Source organism: Rhodamnia argentea, chromosome 3, assembly GCF_020921035.1.
Source record: "Rhodamnia argentea isolate NSW1041297 chromosome 3, ASM2092103v1, whole genome shotgun sequence".
Lineage (NCBI taxonomy): Eukaryota > Viridiplantae > Streptophyta > Magnoliopsida > Myrtales > Myrtaceae > Rhodamnia > Rhodamnia argentea.
Genome location: NC_063152.1, coordinates 23,425,272 through 23,438,916, shown reverse-complemented (window position 1 = coordinate 23,438,916; position 13,645 = coordinate 23,425,272). Strand labels below are relative to the sequence as shown.

At 38.6% G+C, this 13,645-nt stretch overlaps 1 protein-coding gene across 1 annotated transcript in view; it reads left to right on the top strand.

Moving 5' to 3' along the window:
- LOC115727921 (sugar transporter ERD6-like 5) overlaps positions 1–13,025 on the top strand; it is a 36,777-nt gene extending 23,752 nt beyond the window's left edge. The window contains 16 exon segments of the mRNA XM_048276075.1: positions 427–461; positions 557–616; positions 759–824; positions 903–968; positions 1,051–1,126; positions 1,214–1,278; positions 10,948–11,040; positions 11,112–11,192; positions 11,279–11,363; positions 11,441–11,484; positions 11,561–11,623; positions 11,700–11,759; positions 11,941–11,994; positions 12,397–12,456; positions 12,559–12,668; positions 12,810–13,025. Of these exon segments, the coding sequence (XP_048132032.1) occupies positions 427–461; positions 557–616; positions 759–824; positions 903–968; positions 1,051–1,126; positions 1,214–1,278; positions 10,948–11,040; positions 11,112–11,192; positions 11,279–11,363; positions 11,441–11,484; positions 11,561–11,623; positions 11,700–11,759; positions 11,941–11,994; positions 12,397–12,456; positions 12,559–12,668; positions 12,810–12,939 (1,148 nt within the window). The 3' untranslated portion in view covers positions 12,940–13,025.
- The last annotated feature ends 620 nt before the right edge of the window (positions 13,026–13,645 follow it).

Sequence of the window (13,645 nt, the reverse complement as noted above, 5' to 3'; positions counted from 1 at the left end):
TCTCTTCTTCATCTTCATCTTCTCTTCTTCATCTTCATTTCTCCACCTTCCATTTTCATCTTCCCTTCTTCATATTCATCTTCTCTTCACCATCTTCCTTTCATTATCTTCCCTTCTTTATCTTCCCTTCACCATCTTCCTTTCATTATCTTCCCTTCACCATCTTCCCTTCTCCATCTTCTTTTGGTATTTGCAATGCGGTCCCCGAAGTTTCAAGTATTTGCAATACAGTCCCTGAAGTTTCAAATCTTCTCAAGGTATTTTTCCATCCCGTGCCTAGTCTAGACGCATGCTAAATTAAGTGTTCCGCTTGCCCAATTATATGTCAATGCAATGTACGCTAAAAATAAATATGTGAGATGATTTTTATTTAGAACTAAAATTAGTTCTAATTTTTATGCAAAAAATAGATTAGTCAAAATTTAGGCGTTAACAAGACCGATATGATGGGCCGAAGATCGGTACGGCATTCTCTAGCCTTTCCAGCTATTCTTGAATTTGAAGAACCTGAAAAGGATCTCATTGAGTTCTTAATTGAGGTATTGTTGCGACGCAGACAATGGGGATTTCGCAAATATTTTGCGCTGCAGGATGGCTTTCTATAGCATTTGCCAAGGTTCGTGCTGTCTATTTACCTCTTCAGAACTTCGTTCGATAGATTGTCGATGACTTGACTAAAGTTTGGGGATTATTTGTTCAATTTCCTGCTCCGAAAAGGCTGTGACGCAGTTAACGATGTATTTCATCTTAGCTTACAGAATGTTTGGTGGCTCGATATCGGAAGACTATCACATGGAGTTGGCTTTGGGATTCTAAGTTATGTGGTAATGCAGAAACGTACAGATTTTCTTGTCCTAATTGATTTCTGGAAGACGTTGATCATGATTTTTGCGGCCAAACAGGTACCTGTGTACATTGCCGAAATAACACCCAAACACGTCCGGGGAGCATTCACGGCATTAAATCACGTAAACATTTTTTTGAGCCGCTGTAAACCGGTAATGGGGTCGACTCCGATGCGTTGCTCGTCATTGCTTGGTCTTGCTGCAGCTTTTGTCGTGCTGTGGCATTTCGTTGATGTACTTCCTAGGAACTATTGTTTCCTGGCGTATCTTGGCTTTGATAGGTTACTGTCTCGCTTCTCTTGTGCTTTGTTTTGTTAAATTTACCTTGGAAACAATCAGAAGCTCACCGTCCATGAATTCATTTTCGTGTGGAATCCCTTGCGTACTTCAAGTTTTTGGTTTATTCCTCATCCCCGAGTCTCCAAGATGGCTGGTGAGTTGTTCATGGAGTGTATCAGGTGCTCATTCGAAACTTTAATTTAGATTGTGGCCCTTCACTTTACTCTATGTAGATTCATCCAATGGAGACGAATTGATGAGTTTTAGGTCCAAATTAGTCATCCGATGGGGCTATTGAATGGTTGAGTAACCATGAGGGGGTGAATTGGATATTTTACGAAAATTAAAACTTTTTCATGAATCCGATACTTTCTCTCCTGCGGTGCCATATCTCATCACAAGAGTAACATCGACAATTCTGCACATTGGAGCTCGATTTAGAATGCATATTCCATCTGCTTCCTCCAGACTCTCTCCGATCTCGAATAATCAAATTTCGTGCCAAGTTATCTTCTCATAAATTTTTTTACCACTCCTTACAAAACAAGGCAAGTTTTACCTCTTCCAAAGTAATCATAATATGCCCATGTAGCAGTGATCCATAAAGTGCTCAAAAGAATGTGACAGAAATGCCAACAACATCATACCTTGTTTCTCCTCTGGCAATGACTCATTCACAATCTTCAAGTTCATTATGAGTTTGTTAAACTCATCTAAATGGGCTACAATGGATGTGCCTTCAACCATTTGGCACTGAAACATCATTTTCAGCTTGTTCAAACATTTCATCGGATTAAGTGCCCAAGGTTTGCTCATAATTTTGTGGATTATTCTCTTCGACCACTTCAATTAATAGCTCATCCGACAGATTCAACATAATTATGATTTTTGCTTTCTCCATCAATTCTACCTTATCGGCCTTTTTCATTGTTTCTGGAAACATATTATTTCCATCCAACGCATTTGCCAAACCTTGGATTGTTAATAGGGCACACACCTTAATGCTCGACAACCCAAAGTTATTTTTCCTATTGAACTTCTCAATCTCAAGTTTCGCTCCAAACATAATTGCATATACAGAATTTCCAAATAGTGACAAAAAAAAAAAAGAAGAAAAAATCCCCACATTAATTCTAGAAACCCTAACCTTAGCTTCAATACCAATTTTTATAATATACTATAGAAACATTAATGAATCTTGCAATTAAATCAATGTGAAATCACTAGAGAAATAAATGAGAAACAATAAAGAACACTAGAGATTGATGTGGCTAGGTCCAAGTGCCAGCACGTTCTCCAAGTGTGAGCTAGCAGTAAATAATCCACTAACAATCAAAAAGTAACAATTCCTTACATGCTTGAGTGTTTCCAATATTTAGATTGAGCCAAAAGTAAACCCACAAGTATTATCTTACAATCTCTCATTTAGAAAACTCATATTGAGAAAATGTGACACTCCTCTTGTTTACTCTACTATATCTAATAGCCAAGTAATATAATGTATACATGTATGTATATGCTCTATATATATGTATATATGGTGGCATGTTTGTATCCTCTGTAAAAATTCTCTTGTTAGAAAATCTAGTAATGAATTTGATGAAAGCCCTACTGGATATGTACAAGAAGCCCTCTGCGATTAACAAGGTCTATTTAATGTGACGTCTATTTAACTTAAAGATGAACGAAGGTGCATTTACTGATAATCATATCAATGAACTCAATGTGATTGTTAGTCAACCGAGTACAGTTGAGATTGATTTTAAAGATGAGGTATGTGATTTGATTCTAATATCTTCATTGCCTGATAGTTGAAATACTACTCATATTGCTGGTAGTAATTCATCTAGGTCAACAAGTTTGACGTTCATTGGGATTCGAGATTTGAGGACATCCATAAAAGAGAGTCCGGTGAATCTATATCTACTGCTTTAGTAGGTGAAAATAGAGAAAGAACTTGTACTCGTGTTAGGAGAAGTAGTATAAACTCAAATAGACTTAACCAATCTAAGACTAGTAGTGATGTCTGTTGAAATTGTGGTAAGAAGGGGCATCTTAGGAGGAATTTCCTTAAATTGAAGAATTACAAGGGTAAGGGAATTAAAGTTGATTCTACAAATGATGTTGTAGGTATTGTTGAATATAATTTAGATTAGTGCTTATTATGTCTTCTCTGTCACTAATGATTCGTCGTTTGATGAATGGACTATGGATTGTGGTTATTCTTTTCATGCTACACCTAACAGGAACTATCAATGCATATATAGTAGTAAAGTGCAGTTGGGGAACAATAATGAATGCGATGTTGTAGTTGTTGGTAATGTGTGCATAATGGTACTATGAAGACATTGACTAGAGTTAGGCATGTTCGAGAGTTGAAGAAAAACCTAATTCCCTTAAGTGCCTTGGATTCAGCTAGTTGTTGGTATTCTTCGGAATGCGGTGTTTTGAAAATTGTTCGAGGTGCCTTTGTGATAATGAAAGGAATAGAGCACAATGGCATGTATGAACTTTAAGGTGAGACACCGACACATTTCGATACTAAGACATCGGATGCATCCGTTCAAGAATCTGAATTGTGGTATATATGTTTGGGAACATTAGTAGGAAAAACCGGAAGGTTCTAAGTGAGTGGAATTAACTATGTGATTATGTGAGTAATGAACTGAATGTATGCAGGTGATGTGATTTAAATCAATGGTGAAAAGTATAGTTTAGTGTGAATGTCAAACAAACCATGGAAATTGCCGAATTAATACACTTGGATGTTCAGAGGCTACCGTAGTTTTCTTCGAGGAAGAGTACAAATTTTGTGTTAACATTTTTAGATGACTACTCGAAGAGGACCTCGGTGATTGTGCTTAGGCACAAGTTTGATGTTTTTGTCCAAATCATGCAGTTAAGAGCTTTGATTGAAAAGAGGCTGGTAAAACGATCAACCATGTGCGAACCGATAGAAGCATGAAGTTCTCTTAAGAGATGTTAAATGAAGTATGCATGAAGGAATGCATAGTGAGACACCGCACTAGTGCTAGTAAACCACAATATATTGCGGAGTTGATGAGCAAATCATTATCAGAGAAGGCTAATAAAATGCGCTCTAGTGTTTGGGCAAAAGTACACTTTTAGTACCAAAAGTTTTGTATGGAGATCACTTTAGTGCTAAAAATTTCAAACAGATCACTTTAACGTCAAGTCGGAGAGAAAATGATCATTTTGGTGCCTTCGACCAAAAATTCCAGCCAAAATTGCCACGTGGCATTTTTATTTAATTTTTGAATTTTAACTAGCATTTAAAAAAAAATGAAGTACACATTGGTTCCATGCGGACTTCAAAATTCAGAAAAAAAAAAATAATAAATTAAGATTTTAAAAACGAAAAACTAACAGAAAAATTTTAAAATAAAAATTTTATTTAAAAAAAATTAAAATAAGCTAAAAATTTTTTAAAAATAAAAAATGGACAGCCTTGATGCAAGAGGCTTTGCTTGTGTTGAGAAATCGAGTGAGCGCCAAAGAAGACAGGAGTCACCTTCTGTATCCCCGAAGGGCCGCTCGGCGCCTTCGGCGAGGCCGAATCGCTCGCCTTCTTCGGCTTCGCCGCGACCTTGGAAACTTTGGCAAAAGCAGAAGCAGGAGCAGCAACCGCGGAGGAAGCAGACCTCGCTGGGGCTGTCGCAACCTAAAAATTCAGAAAATTTATAGGCTAATGGATTATCAGGTTAATTATTTAACTAACCTAACTCGGACTCTCCCTAGTCCATACCAAATCGCAACTTGAGGTTCAATTGATTAACATGCAATGTATTTTAATTTTGGAGCCGCCACTAATCATTTATGGTAGGTCGATTAGAAACCTAAATAAAATAGCGGAAGTACTATTTTAATCCTACGAACCAGAGATTAAGAGTTCGGGGACTTGATTACACCGTATTACTCTAACGCCCTTTCGGTTCCATTTTATTTCATGAAAAATCATTTGAGAATGCAACATTAATTGATTTTAACCTAAGTCACTAACAAAGGTTATCATGCGGGTGCACAATCAATTAATGAACATCTAGAAATCAATATAATCAAGGGAGCATGCGCCACACAAGATAATTCTTTTATTTTTGATTTTTTTATGAATGCATGAAAAACTATACTATATGCAATGCAATGTTATGAATTAAATGCAAAACTAAACAAGATGACATGGAAATTAAATTAATATACAAGTGAGACCATGGTTTAATTAAATTAACTACGTGACATGTAAATTAATTAAAACCTAGACATGCAATTCTAATACGCAATATAAGCTAAAATGCAACCTAATCCGACATGGCAAAGATGACGTGGCATGGATGAATGAATTTTTTTATATTTTCGGATGAATTAATTTCCTAAAATAGAACTATGCTAAAACAATATTTATCTTGCATATTTTAGAGTTTAAATTGACCTAAAATCTAATATATTAAGATATATTATTTGGCATAAAATTCTATTTAAACATGCAATTTCTATCCTAAAATGCAATCTAATCTAATTATTTAAAAAAATTAGATATGCAATATCTACATGATGTTATTTTTTAAAAGATGCAATTTTCAAATATGGAAAGTGAATGAATGCAATTTTTTTAGAATTTTCAAGATTAGATCACGCGACGGATATATTCTAAAAGATATGACAATCAAACAATTCCAATCAAATGAGGAAAGTGAATATGTCAATCAATGTCAAACAAAAAAGTGGATATATCAATCAAGTTTTGGAATATTTTGCGAATATTTGAGTCAATCTTTAATTCGTAATCTTACGATTAACGATTGAACCCAAATTCTTGCCTAATCGAGTATTCCATCAATAATCTTAAAGATGGACGTTCTCGATCATGCGACAAGTTGCGGATTAGGAAAGAAAATTTTCCTAATCAACCTGCATTTTGAAAGGATTTTGGTAACTTGAGTATATTCAAAAAGATTTTCGGATTATCACAAGATTATCACAAAAATCTCAAATATTCACATTGAATCAAAATCTTTAGAATATCTTGAGAATATTCAAACTTGATATGCAAACTTCCAAATAATGCAATTCATTCAACAAGATATCATCGGAATTGCAATCAATCAATTTAGGCAACATAGTTTTCAGATATTCTAAATATTAGAATCGTTACCTAATTTGACGGATTTGATTGCCAAATTCAAACCTCGTATTGCCCCGTGAATCAAGCTTGCGGATGGACCTCACGATCGCGACTTGGCCGGCTGGACAGAATACTTGCAGTAGTCGCCTGTGCGGATCTTCGTGCACGATGACCAACGAATATAGGATATCCTTTGGTCTCAAGGTCCACAATTATCAACGACCAAGCTTCCCCTAAAAAATTTATTTTTTGCTTGAATTATGTGAAGTCAGTGAACCCATAATAGCACTATCAGACCAAGACAAAACCAAAAGAAGATAAGTCTAAGATAAAACTTAATTAGCAGAGATTCTTGTTGTCTTCTTTGACCATGGACTTCAGGGAAAGAACGGCACCGCTTGGACTTGATTGAGGAATCATCACCATGCTGATCTGGTGGCGTGGATTTGCTAGATTTATTGCCGAACAAGAAAATAGCAGACAATGATTGCGAAGCCTGGATGTCGTTGACGCACACGTTGTTGGCGATGTTCGGCACGACTGGATAGTGGCAAACGATGATGGCGAGGGACAGCACGAACAAAGACGTCAACCGGCATATGGTTGGGCTCGCCGGCTCGTGGTGGCTTATGGCTCTCGGAGGATGTTCCGCCGAGACTTGCATTGGAACTCAGCCACAGATCGGTTCTGGTCTAGAGTGTATCTGATGTAGATGAAGCGGCCACTTCTTGTTAAGGATCACGGATCGACAACCTCGTCGTCACCGAGAGTGTAGCAGCAATGACACTTGGATCAAGGAGCAACCCCAACGGCTTATGTAGATGCTTTTTTTTTCACTCTAACCCATGGCCTCTCTCTCTTTGGTCGTGTAAAGAAATCTGTGAATGGCCCCGTCCTCAAAGTGCCATGAGTGACCATATTTTTGTCGCCAACCGTGATTGTGTGTTCCATGAGGACATGCAAGATGAAACGCAAATCATGATTGTCAGTACGATTTAATGGACATGAAACTAAACTAACAGAGAGACGAAATTAAACATGAGAGCACCCCCCTTTTCATTCCCGTTTTCCCTTCATTGGCCGCGACGCCGGCTTGGAAGAATGCAGCCCCCACGATTTCTCTTCCTCCACTCTCTGGACGAAACCTCCTCTCAAATTCTGCCGAATGTGAATCATGTCCTCCAGATCTGTGAGCATGAAATGTATTTATAGAGCAAAGCTAGGGTTCGCTACTTCCTAAAGAGATTTTTTTATTATCAATATAAAATCTTTTGATATCTCTTATATTCTGTGATAATATCTAGCTTAATTTCTCACAAAGTTTCAAGATAAATCAATATTCCACCTTGGCATGCAATTTTCGACTCTATTAATATTCATGGATTTTGGCCAAATTTCCATTCACCGCAGGCTTAGTCCAATCGACTAAATTGAGCTCAAAACCATCACTTTAATTTCATTCACCGCCCGTCCGACAAAATTGCAAGTGTAATGCACTGGACGCTAAAAATAAACATGAAAAATGATTGAAAAGATTAGTCAAAATTTAGATGTCAACAAGGGCCAATAGTGCCCTATAACCCCTAAAAACCCCGGAAGCGAGAAATGACATCGCTAGGTCTTAGGGGTTTTTCCCAACTTCTTCAAATAAGAGGGCGGGGATGGCTGCTTTGGTGGTTTGAATAGGAGGGAGATGGTCACATTCGTAGCCGGAGTGACTCGGGCAGCCAGGGGAGAGAGAGAGGACCGACGGAGATGGAGGGCTTTTGGATTTTTTTGACATGTAGAGAGGGAGGCGACCGCACGAGAGTTCGGCGAGGCCCCGATCGGCCATGGTTCTCTCAATCTCTCCTTTACCGAATCTCTCTCTGTTTTCCTTCTCTCTCAGCCTTTAACGCCAGAAATTCCTCTTCTTTTCCTCTCTTGGCCTAGTCTGGTTTTTAGCTCCCTTAAGAGATCTGTTCCCCCCTTTTTTCTTGAATCAGCCCCAACAAGCACCAGTGAATGAGGAGGGTGCACCGGTGGCCGATCCGCGCTGGTAGCGGCCCTCGCCCGGATCTAGGTAAGGGTCCGCAGGCCCTCGTCCGAGGCCAGCCGGGGTCATCGGCCCCTAGCCGAGGCTCGTTGACCCTTGCTGGCCATGCCCCACCCTCGCCGGCAATGGTGGAGCGAGGGTGGCGAGGGTTACAGAAACCCTCGGCGAGCCACATCAGCCGAAAATATTAATAAAAAAGTGCCACGTCAGAATTTCGAGGAAGCAAATCGGACTTGGCACCAAAGTGAACGTTTTTCAAGAAAGTTGGCACTAAAGTGATCCAATTAAAACTTTTGGCACTAAAGTGATTTTCTTACACAATTTTTGGCACTAAAAGTGTACTTTTCCCCTAGTGTTGGTATGGCTAGGAGATTCCTAGTGAATGCAATCATACGGGGAGTGACTTGAGTGCAATCATCCCGAGGCAGCATGATGTATGGTATAGGGCCTCTTTTTCTCTCCTTCATGGATTTTGAGTCGGGAATAGAGCAGTGACTTATTCGATGCTATATCACAATTCATTCATTCTCGTGCATTGCTATTCACGAAATGTGCATGGGACATCTATCGATGGCGGGAGTCAACCATCCAAGCGAGAGGTCGGACCAATCCCATTCATTTTGGTCCGATCATAGATCCCCATTAACTGCTATAGGATGTCGGACTCCCGAATGAGTGTGGTCAGATAACATTGTTGATTATTCTGTCGTTAGAATATTTGTTTGTCCATATTATGTTTGAGTTAGAGATGGTATGCTTGATGGAAGAGCAAGAAAGTTAAAGGTGCATATGCAGTTGGTGCTATCATGAGATCCGCGGTTATTTTAAAGTTTAAGCGAGGCTTGAACTTGCATGATGTCTATAGCAATTGAGCCCATATGGGTTGTGGGAGAGTAACAACGAAGTTCAGACTTTAGTGAAGCGGTTGTAACTTGACTCAAACGTCGAGTCAATGTAGAGATTATTAAATTATGTTTAGCATTTGAGCCCGGGAATGAAACTCAACTCAAAATAACATATTCTTTATCTATGCCATGAAGATCAGATTTTTTTTTTTTTTTTGGTGTTAGAGTCCAAATTGAATAAGAAAAACAGGGAAAAGGAAATATATGCCAATACCTTTCCTAATGTGTGTGGGAATATGGCCACTGAACTTGGAACGTCAACATGGACATTGAATTTGACCTTGATTCGGTCAGACTTCGAGTTCATACATATGTTTCGTCTTGAAGTTGGACTTCACGTCTTGTTGTCGAGTGCTTGAAAGGGTTTACTTCGTTGGTTTTGATCATGAGATTAAGAGATTATTTCGTGAGAAATTGTGACGGCTAAACACTCGTGGGTTATTGAATATAATTGGAGGCCGGGAAATATAGAGACTGTTTGAGTAACTCGAGTGTGGTTGTAATATCAGTTATATCGCTTAATTTATAGAGAAATTTATTGTTGCTCTTCCCGTGGACATAGACCTCTATGATTGAACCACGTAAATATGGTACTCGATTTATTTTCGTATTTAATCTATTTTACTGTTTGATTGCTTGCTTCGCGCAACACCTCTATAAACCACTCTCTTTTCCCAAATTACAAGAAATATAACCATCTCAGAGAATAACAATAAGTATAAGCACAAGAGTATGAATGATAGAGAGAAAATAGAAGTTCTTCATCCCCACCAAAGTCCTGAGCCATTCTTTTTTACTTTGATTTACCTTCCAATCTTCAAATTAACCGTTGAAAGCCATCTCGAGGTCACAGGAACCTTTGAACCAATTTATCTGCTCAATGCACCTAAAAATGGTGATTCTATTCTCCTGTCCCTACACAAAGCAGAACATTATAAGAATAGAGGCTTTTGCTTCTACAGGCTATCTGACTCTCTGACTGCTTGGACAGAAAAGGGAAAACTACTATGATCTTCTCCGGTTTGCTTGTTGTGGATTCCAAACCTTGAAAGTAGTTGCTAGAAATCAATTCGAATTCAAATCAAATTGGAAGAAGATCTAGGTCTTTTTATCCAGGCATGTAGAAGCCAACACATCTTATATAACATCTATAGCAGGAGCTGCCTCTACAACCGGTCTGTCCAGTCTTTCCACACTTCAAATTGAATTTGCTGTTCACCTTCTACACTCCGGCTCTTCCAAACATATTGTTGACTGTTCAACTTTGTAGAAGCAAAGCACTGCTGGTATTCAGATGTTCCTAGTCCAGACACCAACTCATTGGCTTGCGCATCTATAAGTTGTTTCTACCCAACTAGTAGATGCATTGGTAACCTTTGATTATTTTGTCAATCGTCAAAATAGTACAGGGTATTCTCTCAACACAAGACATAATGGAACTTGGTTGATTAGATGATGAGCCAATCTAAATAGCACAAGTAGAATGTTGTACGCCATGTGGAGAATCTTTTAGCACACCACGACGTACTAAAAGAAAGATCATTTTAAATGTTTATCATGCGCAAACACATTACTTTGCCAAAATTTTAGATTGAAAATGGGACTAGTATTGACGAATTGAATATCATGCCAATATAAATTTTTCTCATGACTGAATTGAAGTTAATGTTGTGGCAATTTGGCTGTTAGGACTCAGCATTTTCCATTGCGAAGATGATGATTATTGTAGTTAATGACTGGCAGGTAAAAGTCCGTCAAGAAAAGGAGTTTGAAGTCACGTTGCAGAGACTCCGAGGCAAAAACACGGACATTTCCCAGGAAGCGGCAGAAATCAGAGTAATTTCTACATTTAACATGTCAGAATTTTCTTACTACTTTTTGATATTTCCATGAGTATTGTCTTACAGGACTATACGGAAACCTTTGAACGGCAATCCCAGCCTAGGATTCTCGATTTGTTTCGACGAAGATATGCTCATTCCCTCACAGTAAGCCTTCCCTAGAAAATATTCGAATCACTCTCCATTTTTTGGTCTTGCTTTTCCTTTTCTTTCCTAATGTTTGCAAATCCTAGATAGGAGTCGGATTGATGATGCTTCAACAATTTGAAGGGGCGAATGCATTTGAATATTACACAACCACTATATTTAAATCAGCTGGTAAAGATTGCGCTATTAATTCGTTACTCAATCATAACGAATGAAGACTTGGTAATCTCAACTTATTATCCTGACAGACTTTTTAAGCAGCATTGGTACCCAAAGCGTAGCTATTGTCCAGGTAATCGACTATCGAGAATCGCACTGGAACTTAGTTTCCTTTGTCCCATTTTCAAGATTTCTCACCTGTTTTGCAGATCCCAGCAGGCGCTCTTAATGTAATCTTGATAGATAAAGTTGGAAGAAGACCGCTTTTAATGGTGACTGAACCAGTACATATTGACACAGTCGTTAAAGTCGCTCACTGGCATAACCAAATCTGACCCCCATTTGCAGTTTTCTTCAGCTGGAATGGGCTTAAGTTGCTTTCTTCTAGGACTCTCATTCTTCATGCAGGTACTCCAACACTAACTAAGGGTTTGTTTGGTAAAGCTCCTGTTTCTTTGATTTCTGTTCTTTTGTTCCCGGAAACAGGACAAAAAAAAAACACAGAAATCTGTTTGGTAAGTTAGTTAATATTTCCGTGATGTCATGAAGTGGCCTGATCCTTTGTTTTAATACTTTGCTGCTAAGCCAGGACCTGCAGTATTGGAAGGAAGTCACTCCCATTTTGGCGTATGTATGCATTATGGTAAGCATGTACAACAAATACTTTCTACTTTCATGTTGTTCAACTCTTTATATGGCTAGCTCCTATGATTGTGGGCGTAACGAGTTGTGGCTCAACCCTAATTTACCGGGCAATTGTCAGATCACAATTCGACAAAAGAACAAAAAAGATTTGGCCCCCAGTAGTTTTTACTCAGTTTTAGAACAATATATTGGTAATGAATTTTTTTTTTTAGGCTCATTGCTCAATCTGTCCAGGACAAGATAGGGAAAGAAAAGGAAAAATGTTTGACCGCATTTTCTTTCAAACGTGGAAGCAATAGTTAACTGAATTCTTCATCAAATATTAGTGCTTCTAAGTCCTCTACCGTCTTTCCAGGACTAGTTTTGTTGAAGTTGCTGACAGATTATTTATTGCAATTAGGTGTATGCCATAACTTACTCCCTCGGCATGGCCGGGTTACCGTGGGTTATAATGTCCGAGGTAAGTAGATACCATGAGTCTAACATTACACTCTATAATCTCCATTTCAAGGCCACAGATAAGATTAGAAACCTATCTATTCCGATGGACTGATCTCAATAGGTATTCCCAGTAAATATTAAAGGTTCCGCTGGAAGCATGGTGACCTTGGCTAGGTGGTCCTGTTGTTGGATTGTTAGCTACACTTTCAACTTTATGCTCGACTGGAGCGCCACGGATAATTAATTCTCCTTTTCTCCTTCTTGTTCCGTAGTTTTCACCAGCTATGCTTCTCTGGAGCCTATAAGCATGAACTGCATGTGTTCATGTGTCCGGTGTGTGTACTAACAATTCTATGTAATGACTATGCTGCTTTCAGGAACCTTTCTGATTTTCGCATGCGTTTGCGGTTTGACTATCGTATTCACTGTGAAGCTGGTACCGGAGACCAAGGGGCACGCATTGGAAGAATTACAAGCATCACTTGCCCATTTCCGGCAATGATTTGTGCTTTGTTGAAATCTGAATTGATCCTACCATTGTGTTGGCAACCTCAAAAGGCGTTGTGAGTCAAGCTTCCCAGAGCCTCCTTTGTAGGGCTAACTTTTTTTTTTTTTTTTTTTTTGGTAAGGTAAGTGTGTATTGAGCTTTTCAAAAGGCTAGGTACAAGTAGGAAAAACCGGACACAAAAAACCATGAACCATGGGTGGCACCATGAGTGCCAGAGATGGTTCAACGGTGAACCGGTTGCAAAATATATAGGAGCAACCAGGGCGCATCAGCCCATAGCAACAACAACCAAAAGAGTGAAAAGTGGCTAAACATGTAGCCCTACCAAAGGGAAGATAGTACAAAGCAATGAAAGCAATGAAAAAAGTGGCTAAACATGTAGGGCTAACTTTTTTACGCCTGCTTGTGGGAAAAACTTGCAATATCACAAAAGTAGATAAAAAGTAACGATCATACAAACAAGGAAATGGGATTCTGAGGAATAGGTTATGATTCGCTGGTAATATGTACGAAATAGAAGGTCTTCCAGTGAGGTATTTGAATCTTCATGTGGAGAGTTTTAGTGAGATGAGAATGGATCTTAGGAGACTAAGTTTGAAATATTAAGCTTGAAATTTTGAAATTGGGAGTTATAGTTCAAATAGTAAGATGTAATTGGCGTTGTTACCTTGTTTGAAAATGTGCTTTTCTTAAGTATGAA